Source organism: Gymnoscopelus microlampas, assembly GCF_963454915.1.
Source record: "Gymnoscopelus microlampas genome assembly, chromosome: 11".
Lineage (NCBI taxonomy): Eukaryota > Metazoa > Chordata > Actinopteri > Myctophiformes > Myctophidae > Gymnoscopelus > Gymnoscopelus microlampas.
The window spans coordinates 28,403,372-28,416,350 of NC_139948.1; the positions used below are offsets into that span (position 1 = coordinate 28,403,372).

Consider the following 12,979-nt stretch of genomic DNA (forward strand, 5'->3'; position numbering starts at 1 on the left):
AATATATACCAAATTAAGGGATAAAAAAAAACAATCCCATTTGAAGTCGTATCTGCTATGATAACTTTCAAATTGTCTTGACTTATGATTGTTTTCTGCTTGACCCACTGAACGCACCGTTAACGGCGGCTCATGAGCGTCATAAAGAACCTCATGAGGTGCGGTGCTGTGGATTCATAGATCTACAACATCTCTGGATAGGCTCGCGTCCCGTGCTTTGTGCAGTGACTGATAGCTGTATATGCTATGCCGGTCTGTGCGCGCTGCACTAACCCTCCGGAGGAGCCTTCCACACTGCACCACCTACTTGTCACCAAAGATGGCGATTTGCTGAGTGCTCATGGATACACACATTTCACGGATGCTTAGAATCCTGACCAAAACTTCAAGTTTAATATCATTTTAATTTGTGTTCTAGTTGTTTAGTAATCAAAGCACAGAGAAGACGGCGTCATCCATCGCCACCATGCAGATCACACTTAAAACGCTGCAACAGCAGACTATTCAGATTGAGATAGACCCTGAACAAACGGTGAGTGGCTACCAAGCTAGCTCGCTAACTTTATTAGCTAGCGCTAATGTGAGCAGCCGTGAACCTTGTGTAGCTTATTTTCGCCAAGTTTCGCTCGTAGGCTTTGTTCCTCAGTGTGTGGGTTTGCGGTCGCTTAAAGGCCCCTGGTTAACGCAAACAGTTTGCATCAACTAAACGTAATATTAGCCTGGCGAGCCACATGTAAACGGGGCGCTAATAGCATTGATGCTAACTAGCCAGCTAGCTAACGTTAGCCAGCTCACTGACAAAATCATCCTACATGTTCATCATTCGTACGTCGTGATTAGCTTTCTGGGTAATGAACTAGAATACCCGATGTCGTTGTATTCCTTCAATCAGAACTTCCACTAAACGTTAGCAACTAGTGGCCAATATTGCTAACATTTAATTGAGAACTAAAGTATTGACTCTAGTCAACTATCCCAACTAAAGTTAGTACACGTTAACCGTTGGTAACCATTAAACTTAGTTAAGGTAAGTACTTGCAGGTAACGCCAGTGTTAAGTTGTCGTGCTTATTTTAGATATTTCAAGGTTCCTTTTAACTCTGCAAACACTCGTAACTGATAACACTACGTTATGTAAGTTAAAACAAACTATTTGCTGCACACACTTCCATGTTTGCCAGCATGAGACCCAAGAATGTAATGAAGCTAGGCAGCTTGATTTGCCATCGGTAGAGCTTCAAACATGGCTAATTTGTACCTGGCAGGTAATGGGATTTTTAAGGCCCCATCCTAGTTTGACACTGTCACACTGAATAATTGACAACCATAATGACACTGTTGTATCTGTTAATTATTATGTTCAACTTCGTTCTTTTTCAGGTGAAGGCCTTGAAGGAGAAGATAGAAGCAGAAAGAGGGAAAGATAATTTCCCAGTATCAGGCCAGAAGTTGATATATGCCGGCAAAATCCTGCAAGATGACACGCCTATTAAAGACTATAAAATTGATGAGAAGAATTTTGTAGTAGTTATGGTGTCTAAGGTGAGATCTGACTGCTGTTAATTACATTTTACATTTAATTGCTTTTAATTGTTCTAAGTGGCTTTGCATACTACTTGGGTTCTTAAGGCCAATACATGCGCCTTCTGACTTTTAGGTTTTCCCCCGACCTATAGTTCGGAAAGTCAGGACATCTGGGGGTGCACAAGTTATAGTTGTATCACTTTAGTCATACCACCAGTAATATTTAAAACATGGGGTAACCTGAGGTCCATTTCTATCAGCCATTCAACCCAAGAAGTTTAACAAAGCCCTGGTGACTTCGGTTCCAACAGCCAAGAACCTTGGTGTTGTCCTGGACAGTCAGCTCTCATTCAAGAGCTGCATCACAGCGGTCACTCTATCCTGTAGGTTTACACTATTCACCTGTTTCCTAGGCTGTGTGTTTTCCACTTCCCGTCGATTTCATTGGATATCATTTGTCATCTGACCAGTTTCATTTGATTTCATTGGATCAAATCGACAGGAAGTGGAAAACACACAGCCTAGGAAACAGGTGAATAACATTCGAACGATCAGACTCTTCCTCACCCAGGAGTCAGCCCAGCTCCCTTATCCAGACATCAGTTGTATCAAAACTTTACTATTGTAAATCTCCTTACTGGCCTCCCGGCATGTGCACTTAAGCCTCGACAAATGATCCAGAATGCAGCAGCACGCTTGGTCTTCAACCAGCCAAAATTTTCACATGTCTCCCCCCTTCTTCGCTCCCTCCATTGGCTCCCAGTTACTGCCCGCACAGAGTACAAAACACTGATGTTGGCCTACAAAGCAACCAAATGTATGGCACCCCCATATCTTCAAAGCCTGATCACACCCTACATCCCCTCCCGCTCTCTCAGATCAGCTAACAGAGGGAAGCTGTCAGAACCTTCGCTAAAACACCCTCCACACGTCCCAGACTCTTCTCCCCTCTGGCTCCCAAACTATGGAATGAACTCCCCATTGCAATTAGAACTGCAGACTCACTCCCAATCTTCTGCCGTAATCTAAAGACTCACCTCTTCAGACTCCACCTCAGCCCGTAGCACTTGCCGCAGCACTTTCCTTGACGACCTTGCAGGCTTATGCAAAGGCTAAAATGTAACTTTGATAGCATGTTATGTAGACAGATGCAAGGTCATTGTTGACCTGGCATCCTATAGTGTATATAGTTTCAATGTACATGCTGATGATAGGTTTTTGGTTTACTTATGTATTAGTTTATTATTAGATTACTATTTCTATGCATTTGATGTATTACCTAGTGTCGTCCTTGTTTACTGTAAATCGTTCTGGATTAAAAGCGTCTGCGCTAAATGCCTAAATAGTAAATTGCTGCGGCCTGTAGCACCCTCAAGCTGTGTCCACTTCATGCCACGCCCCCGTTAGGTTTCTGCCACCATGCTGGCATTGAAAACGAGGCATGCTCACCAACAGACACAAGCTTGAGCCCTGTTGAGGTGCGCCTAAGTGAGTGCCCGCAGCAAACAATGTCCAAGTTGCATACAGTTGTGGTGGGAATCAGTACTAATCTATTTGAATGTGCACATGTTGACAATGACAGTAAATTAGACTATCAGTTGAAAGAGAAGCTAGTAAACAGCTAAAAGGCACGCACATCCCAGACTTACTGCTATCACTTTGGCGTCTTCGTGTAAACGCAGAATAAAAAGTGAGAACACAACGGCACTTTGTCGTTTTCTGTTCTGATCGTTACTGTGTAAACATGGGCTCAGACTATGCCATGTTGAATTGACATAGTCCGCATTTAGAAATGCTCTGAAACGGGATTAAAAATGTCAACATTCAATTGTTGGGTGAGCCGAGGGGGGCATGAGGTGGGCGTGGCTTGAGGTGCTACAGAGGCCACAACCAGATCCTTATGCAATCTAGTATTTTGATGCAAATACGAAGTGCCATTCATACTGCCTGTGAAGCTGAGTATCCCTCCCTAAAGCCCAGAAGGCTAATGCGTATCTCACTTGGTTGTGGGATTCACCGTTGACTAATATCTCATTTGGTAAGGGGGATTCCCCTTTTGGATAAGTGGTAGAATGTTGGTTTCCTATGCGGGAGACCTGTGAATCCTGAATCCTGGTGGTTTTGCACGTAGTTTCCCTAATCACTACTGCTTTTTGTTGTAGGCAAAGCCTGCGGCGGCTGCTTCACCTCCACCCACGGAAGCCCCCAAGCCTCCAGTCCAAGACTCTGGCTCCACATCAACAGCTGCTGTCCCAACCCCAACCCCAGCAGCTGTCCCCATTCCCCCCGAGGAGGCCAAAGAGGAGCTAACCCCTGCAGACATAGAACCACAGCAACCAGCCAGGTAGAAGATGTTTGGGGGGGGTCTCAGTACACTTAAAGCTGAAGAAAGTGTCACACCCCTAAAGAAGGGGAATACTGTAGTGTAGATCAATCTGTTAACTCTGTCCAATATCAGTCATTTAAAATCTAGAGCTCAAGCCAGTGATGATACAACGGTTTTGTTTACAATGTATATTTTCATAGCAATAAAATGTTTAATGTGTGACATGCCACATCATATTTACATTTGTTACCATAGTTTCCCACTCATGCTGTATTGCATTCTTTATTTTATTTTGTAGCTCGAGTGGACTTGGACAGGGGGTGGAGGCCTCCTCAGCGCTGGGTACGTGTGGACCTCTGCCTGACTCAGTGATAACTGTCAACGTTTTGCATGCTCGCTTATATTGGGTGTGGCAAAACATGAAATAAGCTACAGAATCACATAATAATCTGATTTGATGAGACTAGTCTTGGTTCTATGAGACTAGTATTGAAGTATCTTATGGATATATTGGATGGATACATACAGTATTTCTGTAATTTCTTGGGGTCAAATTTGCTATGGCAAAGACAGGCTGCTGTGGCCCATAGAATTTACATGCCAAAGTAGACCATGTTTGTGTCTATATTTAGTATGCAACACCATGAAACCCTCCCTTTTGTCGTGATGCAAAGAGCATTGGGGATTCCCAATGCTCTAAGCATTCCCAAACTCTCTGAATACTCTCATTACCCAGAATGCAAATGAATATAGTCTTCTCCTTACTGTGCTTTCAAGTGGTATCAGATTAATGGGCTACATGAGTTTCTCACAAATAAGTGCCTAATGTTTGGGAAATTGGCATTCTAGATGCATCATGAACTGGCCGAATTGTAAGCACTCTTGCCACTATGACTACCAAGTCAAGATTACCCAAGTGATACCACTCTGGTATTTGTCCTCGTACATTTCCACCATTATTCGCTCTAGATGCACATAAAATATTTTTCACATGGTGAGGAAGAATATTCAGCCCACAATTCCCAATGAATTTCCTTGCCAGACCACAACCATAGACATAGTATTTATGTAATTGAAATGTGTTCTGTACTAAATGTTTGTCACTGGTCCTTGTGTTGTGCCTAGTGACGGGAGCGGAGTACGAGGCCATGCTAACGGAGATCATGTCTATGGGTTATGAGAGGGAAGGGGTGGTGGCTGCCCTACGGGCCAGCTTCAACAATCCCCACAGAGCTGTAGAGTACCTCCTCACTGTGAGTGACAACCAGCACACATACACGCACAAAATGATGATCCCAAAGGTCTCACGGTTTGGACTGCAGTAACAAGAAGTAGAAGTAAAGCACCAGAATATTCTGAGCAAGTGTGGTCTTGTACAGTACAGTACAGTACATCATTACATGTTCACTTGGCATTCAAGATAATTAAAACACCATGGATATGTACATGAGTGTCATTGTCGTATTCTTTGTACTATCAACTTCAGGTTTATTGTCACATTGCAAGCTTACAGCAGGTATACAGGAGTGGGGGAAAACATTTTGTGTTCCCACCGATGACACATACTCTACAAATAGAGAATAAGAAAAGCAAAAAATATCAAATATAAAATTTATGAAGGTGTTCCACAGTCTTGTGTACAACATCACACATCCATTAAATAGATATAACATATTAAACGTATATGAATGTTTCTACAGTCAGATATATATTGCTCAAATAAATTAAGGGTACTAAATGTTCCCTTAAAATGTTTTGGTTGGTTTTGAGTTTGGATAGGGAGTCCAGATCCTTTGTCTTTTGGTAGGTCATTCCACATTTTGGTGGCAGCATGGTAGAATGCATTTTACCCACTTTTGAGCAGAATTTTGGGCAGTACTTATAAATAGAAGATTAAAATAAGAAATTATGAACACAAAAAAGACAAAAGGTGTGTCTTTTGAGGGAAGACGTAGAAAGATGTTTTGGCACATGGCCTCTTCACTGTAAAATGGATATACAGTCTTGAGTTAACAGAATGAATACATGCTTACTGGTGCCAGTAGTGGCCTTTTTCAAATCAGGAAAACTCGGGTCACCCGTGCATATCATAGCAGATAGGGATCAGTTAAGTGGTAGCACTTGAGATAATTGAAGGGATCAGGCCTAAGCCGTACACAGTACTTGATAGAAATAATGAATCGAAAAAAATAATGAATCAAATGCATTTGATTAATTTCGCTGGAGTGCATACTCTGCTTTATTGTGCTATTTCCCATTCCAAATAAAAACTATTGTGTTGTGTTTGCAGGGTATCCCTAGCAGTCCAGTCCAGGAGACTAATCCCCCTGTACAGCCTCCTGCTTCTGGACGTACTACAGAGGCCCCATCATCTCTAGTTGAGGGTATGGCTTGGAACTCTCTTATATTACATACATTTTAACATACAAAATATGTTACTTAAATAATTTAAGGATAAGTTATTTGCTTTATCCAATAGGATTTTTATTATTTATTTGACTGTTAAATCTGAGAAAAAAAAAATGGCATGTTGATTTGTGTTTTCATATGCTAAACACAAATTTTAATGAAAAATGTATCCTCCCCAATTTGTTAAATTGCTTCAAATTAATGTAACAAATGAAAAGATAATATTAAGAGTTGCACCGATATACGTTTTTTCAATTACGATCCGATTTATTCATAGAGATATTGCCAATAATTTACCGATAATTACATGGCAAAACATTTTTTAATACTAAACATGCATTACCAGTACCACTCATTATTTTGTAAGTGTAGGATAGGCTTCAAATAACAAAGTGCAGTCATATTATTAATATTGTTTGTTGGGTAATGTTACACAAAGCTGTAATACACACAGCACCTCTTTAAATGGTAACCGGTTAACGGTTAAATGATTGTATTATTATTTTGTACAAAGGTACTTTCTTACCTCTAAATTGATGCCTGGAATCAGCCGACATGTAAGAAAGGTACAACAGCATTATGATTGCGGGCAATGGCAATGCTTTAGTACCAACAGAAACAAAACCTAAACAACCTTACAGACACAGGTCTGTAAGTTATACGTTAGATACATTTCAAAGCTGTCTTTTTACAGAATTACACCGTATTTTTGCAATATAGTTATCATCTGAATCAATATTTGAGCTTTCCTTAAAAAAAAAAAGAATTCATGGTTCGATGCGATGACATGTGTTTGTATTACTATACTTGTGAGGACATCAGCATTGTAGGACAGGGATTTTGTGTGAGAGCCAACCTCGCATCAATGGTGAGAAGGTTATAAAGAACTTTGATATAAACACATAGGAGCAAGCAGCACACGCATAGCTACTTGTGTGTAGTTAATAAAGGGCAGAAGCATTAATTGCAACACGATCCCATCAATAATGTCAGCAAGAACGCACAGATGTGCTGCAGTGACATAACTCGGCTGCTACTCGGCTGCTACAGTGACATAACTGATCAACAGACGGGACAGTAAATCACTTACTCTAGTCTAGTGGCTGTGGTCCCATTCTCTTGCATTTTGTACCTTGGGGCTAACTGGGGCTAACTGTAGTCGTGTTTGCAGTCTAAAGTCTGCACATAGTTTGGGTTCGCTCACTGCACTGTGCAGGATGGACTGTAGTAAACATTGAATACATTTTTAAAAATCTGGATCGGAACGTGAATCGGTGACTTGATAGCCGATGGCCGATACGTGAAGTAAGTCATATCGGAATACTGTTATGGTATTGGGATCGGTGCAACACTAATTATATTGTTTTGTAAAATTATTCATGGAGTTCAGGAAATGGAGAAATGTAGAGAAGACACTGGAGCAGCTTGGACAATTTTACTACTACCCACTACTACGATTAGTGGTGGGTAGTAGTAACCTACTACCCACGCACCAGGCTTGCCTGCGTTTGGCTGAGGCGTGGCTGTAGACTCCCTTTCACGATAGGAATTATGTTTCATCACGATATATCTAAAATATAAGACGGAATGCTACAAAATAATACAAAACAACTTTCTTTTAATATGTAGCCTTTTGTTTTCACCCCATCAGGGGAGAACCCACTGGAGTTCCTGCGGACTCAGCCCCAGTTCCTGAACATGAGACTGGCCATCCAGCAGAACCCCTCACTACTGCCTGCTCTCTTGCAGCAGCTGGGCCGGGAAAACCCACAACTTCTACAGGTAACACCCATCACGCACGCACGCGAGCCACACACACACGCTTTTTTTTTAAATGTTACTGCACCAAAAAAATTATGTGGGGATTGTTCACAGTCCTAAATCTTGAGTCTGAAGTGACTGGAGCCAGCTCTCAAACTCGAGTCCCCATCTCTGCTACCCACATACTACTCTACACACTCTACCTACACATACACTCAACAGATGATACTGTACATGATGCCAAACCACTACAAATATTAGACACATCTCCCTCCAGTGACGGGTACTATCCACACACATTACAGTAGTAACATTACTAAGATGTACACAAAGTAATAAAGGAAAATGATGCTAAGTAAAATTTGTATTGAATTTGATTAATCATCTAATTCATTTATGTTTCTGTCTCTTTCCCGGCCTCCCCAGCAAATTAGCCAGCACCAGGAGCTGTTCATCCAGATGCTGAATGAGCCGGCGGGGGAGGGGGGAGACGTTCCAGAGGTGGGAGAGCTGGGGGCTGCCGGGGAGGAAGGGGCGCCCGTCAACTACATCCAGGTCACACCACAGGAGAAGGAAGCCATTGAGAGGGTAAGTTAGTTAGACCCCATCCCAAGACTAATGATTAACTCCTATTTAAAGTAAAGTGATAGAGAAGTTCATTGCTCACATTTCATGGCGTTTTAGACGAGAATCGGCTTATACTGTACAGTATTAATTAACCCATTTAGACCTGTTACACCTATATGTTGATACTTTTCAAGTCGGGAACGCCACTGTCATTTTAGTTGTTTTAAAAAGAGAAAACTCTTAAACATTTTGAATAAAAGTTTTTCAGAGAAGGTAGGTTAGGATTTAAAAGGATTAGGTCACAGGTCTAAATGGGTTAATAATGATAATGAATAAAATAATATTGTTTACAAAGTGATTCATGTGATCAGCACTAGGGATATCACTAACGGATAGTTTTGCAATCATTAGCCGACATCAATATTTGGTTAATTAACGGTAAAAAAAAAACGTTGTAGCCTAAGGCTCAACAGTTATGATGACCCACATACACAACTCGAAATGAAACATGCATGTGCACCGACAGAATTAACATTTATCAGACTAGACTATCCAGACAGATCCATTTCGGCTCCTTTAATAATAATTACATCATAATCTGCGCAGATCAAATGCAGTAGGCAACCTACACAGCTTGACCCAACCCATGCTACTAGCTGCTTGTAGGTTAATTTATATTAAGGAATATTAACATGTCGATGTCTTTCGGTGTCAATCTAGTGAGCACTGCAGTCTGTTGAGCATAAGGTTCACTGCCGAGAACACCTGCTCCAATGGCATGGCCACAGACATTCCCGGTACTCTCATACAGTATAGCATAATGGCTAAGGTAGCCAGTCTGGGAAACGGACAATAAGATCACAGACAGAGGCTGTTAACATTACCCCATTTTAATGGATTCATTTCCAGGGCTGGGGAACCATCTCTGAAGTAGTTGCATAGCATTCTTCTAGTGAGTCCACATCTGTGCATAATGGATTGCTTGGACAACATGGGTGCTTGTATTATAAGTGATTAAGTAAATTGTATTACTTGCTATTGTATTTGAGCACTGTTTCGCAAAGTTTACATGCAACTTTGACACCTTCCTTTGTGAAATGGTCCCAAACTGAGCTACTTTTTCATCTTTAGTTCTCGCGCTCTTTCTCTCTGAACTAATAGACCTCCCAGTGTAGAAATGCATAATTATTATTATGAAAATGAACTAATAATCTGATTAACGTATTTGATTTTCTTGTAATATTCTGACTAATCTAAAGAGATAAAGACTAAAACAGACTAGTATAAAACAGGAACCAAACTAAACACCATAAATATCCAGTTGTTTTTCTTCCAAGATTCACATATTATTATTTTTTTCCCCCATCTTCTTTCTGTCTCTTCCCTCTTACTATCTGTCTGGCGGTCAGTTAAAAGCATTGGGTTTCCCAGAGGCTCTGGTGATTCAGGCCTACTTCGCCTGCGAGAAGAACGAGAACCTGGCAGCCAACTTTCTACTCAACCAGGGTCTAGAAGACGACTGAGACGCAGTGTCCCTGCCTTCCTCCTCCCTCCCCTCCATCCCTCCCTCGACCCTCCCCCTCTTCAGTTCAGCACAAGGACTGCGCCCCCCCCTCCCCGATATACTGTACAGTTACCAATCTCAGCTCAACTCTGTGGGAGGGGGAGGGAGAGGGGAGAGCTCGCAGCGGTGGTGGTGGGGGGTAGGGATGGCTCTGGGAGGTGGTTGGGGTTTGGAGTGGGCTGGGTTTACATGCTAGAGTACACAAAGTAAATGTTGTGTGCGGCAAGGGCAGGCATGGGTCTCTTAACGCAGCGGGTCACTGGGAGGACGAGGGACGTACGAACGACATCCACTTCAATTCCAATGGAATTTGTGGGGTTTGTTTAGGGGAGATCTATAATTTGATTTTTGACATGCTCATGGGAACATTAGGACAAGGAGGGAGGGGGAGGGTGGGGGCCTGATGGGTTTGTGGTGAGTGTGTGTGTGTATGTGTGTGGGTATGAGTGTGTCATGTCTGTGCGCCTATACAGGTGAAAGTGATAACAATTTAGTTGAAACGGTAATTTGATTTGCATATCTAAGCTTGATTCATGCTGTTGCTGGATATTACAGGAGCACAATGCTCTTTACTGCACTTCTCCAATGTTATCAGTGTGTGTACTTCTGTCTGCCTCTGTAAAGCCCAATTTATACTCTCACATTGCATCACAGTTTTCACAAGAAAATCTGTGACTTTCGGCGAGCAACACCATCTTGATGAGTATAAATTAGCCTTAAGCATCCTATATGTACATCCAAGAATGAAATGATCAGAGATGGACTTGGCAGGCAGTGCTATGCTCTGTATGTGTGTGAGTGAGATGACGTTGCAGGGTTTTTTGGGCTGTAGGAAAGAAATGGGAACTAAACTGACGATAAAGAAGATTCTGCTTGTGTGTCTAATCTATTCACTTAATTACACAAGTAGCACCCTCACCTGTCATGTTCTGTAAGTGGTGCCTACGTGGGTCATAGTGAAGCCATGCAAATCACACCAGTAGAACCTAAAGAGTGCCTTCCCTCGCTAGGTTTATTGTTTTCTCTATTCTTTATACCCTTTGGTGGTAATTAACACCCACCATAAGAATTTCACTGTCTGACATGCAGTAGAATGACTGGTTCTGCAAGATAAAACTGCTGCATAAGGCAACATTATTGGGAATGGAGGTTCAGTTGTTGCCCACAGTTCAAATATGAATATGCAGTTGATTTGGAGAGCTAGCTTGTATGTTGCACTGTAAGATTCTGGGGGCTTGTCACTAAAGGCTATGAGCATTGAGAAAATACTTTTAAGGTTATTGGGGAGGTGGTCAGATCTCGGCTCTACCATTTTTTTTTTAAATTGTAATTGATACACTGAATATACTTAACTGAATCGTATGGATTACCCCAGCCTGCATTATATTTACCAGTTATAGACCTCTATTCAAGGCAACCCTCATATGCTTCACTATTATGTTTCTTTCTTCGTCTGCTTTTGAGTTGACACTAAGTGAGGTCGCATGTATCGATTCTGTTGAGTAAGGGCCTATGGGAGCAAAACATTTCACCAAAATGGTGCACATGCATGCGCACTGATGTTTGTTAATGTGCGCATGTGTTTGCTTACACATTTTGCAGGGGCAGAACCAGGGATGGGCAAAAATACATCAAAATCTATCAAATGACAAAATACTGAAAATACAATAACATAAATTTACAGGGGAGCATTAAATAGTAGTTCACATACCTTTTACTTGTGTGTATGTTTGATCCATTCTTCTTGCTGACCTGCATGCATTTTGTGCAACTACACAATTCTTGGGCTGCACGTAATACAGGTATGAAATGCAAGCTGAAAACTACGCAAATATTTATTTTAAATCATAATTTTAATACCCAAAAACAATACCATATGTCTATTTGGTATTTAAATGACATTCCTTTTGTGCTTCTGTAACATGAACTATTTAAATGAATCACCAAGAAATCAAGCCCTTCAGTTGAATAAGGGCCTGTTAGTGGTGGAACAGGTCTGTAGCAGCTGAGAAGCATATACTGTGTACTAAAAGGCACAAGCAGAGAGCGCTCCAGCTTGGCCAGCTTGGCCAGCTTTGCTGGGGTTATTGCACTGACAACGCGTCACTTCACAATGCGGCGATCATTGTTTTCAGGTTTCGGTACGCAGCATTGACTGGGTTATTGTGTGGGTGAAATAGACAATCTCTCCCTCCCTTTCCCCCTCTCCGTCTCTTGCCTCAAGCCCTGGTCTCTCACACAAACGTTTCATAACTCGTTGATTTCTGTGTACGTTTATGTCGGTGCAGGGATCTGGGCGTGGGTCCGTATTTGGGCGTTATCCGGGCACAGACAAATCTGCAGACAACTTGAACTTTATATACAGTATAAGCAGTAGTTGTGATAAGTAGAGTATGACATAAAATCAAATCTAGGGGTCTGAAACATCACTGTTGCCACAAATATCACCCAGATAGTTTGATTTTTGAAAATAAAAGTTAGTCTGTTAGTAACAACAGTTGTGGAGTCTCAACTTTCTAAATAATCATTGTACCTTAAAGTTTTACTTTAAACTATTATCAATTTTTTCATACAAATTCAATCAAATCCAATAGTAATTATAAATAGTATTTCAAATACATCTATCAGAAATACTGCCCATCCCTGGGAGGTACTGCATTGCTGCAGTCTACTTTATTTTGAACTAGGTGATCTTTGAGTCAGCTCCAGTCCAAATTGCCCTTTTCTGTTTTGTCATTCTTTTTGCCTTCACTCATTCTTCTTTACAGGTCTCAAAGATTGAATTAATAATCAACCTCTTTAATAATGTCCCTGCCGTATAGAGTTCAC

At 41.4% G+C, this 12,979-nt stretch overlaps 1 protein-coding gene across 1 annotated transcript; it reads left to right on the forward strand.

Moving 5' to 3' along the window:
* Positions 1 to 289: 289 nt before the first annotated feature.
* Positions 290 to 11,465, forward strand: LOC311055194 (UV excision repair protein RAD23 homolog A-like). Its single transcript, XM_084071297.1, has 9 exons — positions 290 to 532; positions 1,380 to 1,541; positions 3,686 to 3,867; positions 4,148 to 4,191; positions 4,975 to 5,102; positions 6,140 to 6,233; positions 7,910 to 8,040; positions 8,446 to 8,607; positions 9,996 to 11,465. Exons 1-9 carry the CDS (start codon positions 467 to 469, stop codon positions 10,107 to 10,109), a joined length of 1,083 nt encoding a protein of 360 aa, XP_083927423.1. The 5' UTR covers positions 290 to 466; the 3' UTR covers positions 10,110 to 11,465.
* Positions 11,466 to 12,979: the final 1,514 nt, after the last annotated feature.

What these genes read in the sequence shown, in the direction of transcription:
- LOC311055194 (XM_084071297.1), top strand. Translation starts at nt 467, where the DNA reads ATGCAGATCACACTTAAAACGCTGCAACAGCAGACTATTCAGATTGAG. An exon ending in AGATAGACCCTGAACAAACG is followed by an intron (nt 533 to 1,379) that starts GTGAGTGGCTAC and finishes GTTCTTTTTCAG; the next exon opens with GTGAAGGCCTTGAAGGAGAA. An exon ending in CTGTAGAGTACCTCCTCACT is followed by an intron (nt 5,103 to 6,139) that starts GTGAGTGACAAC and finishes TTGTGTTTGCAG; the next exon opens with GGTATCCCTAGCAGTCCAGT.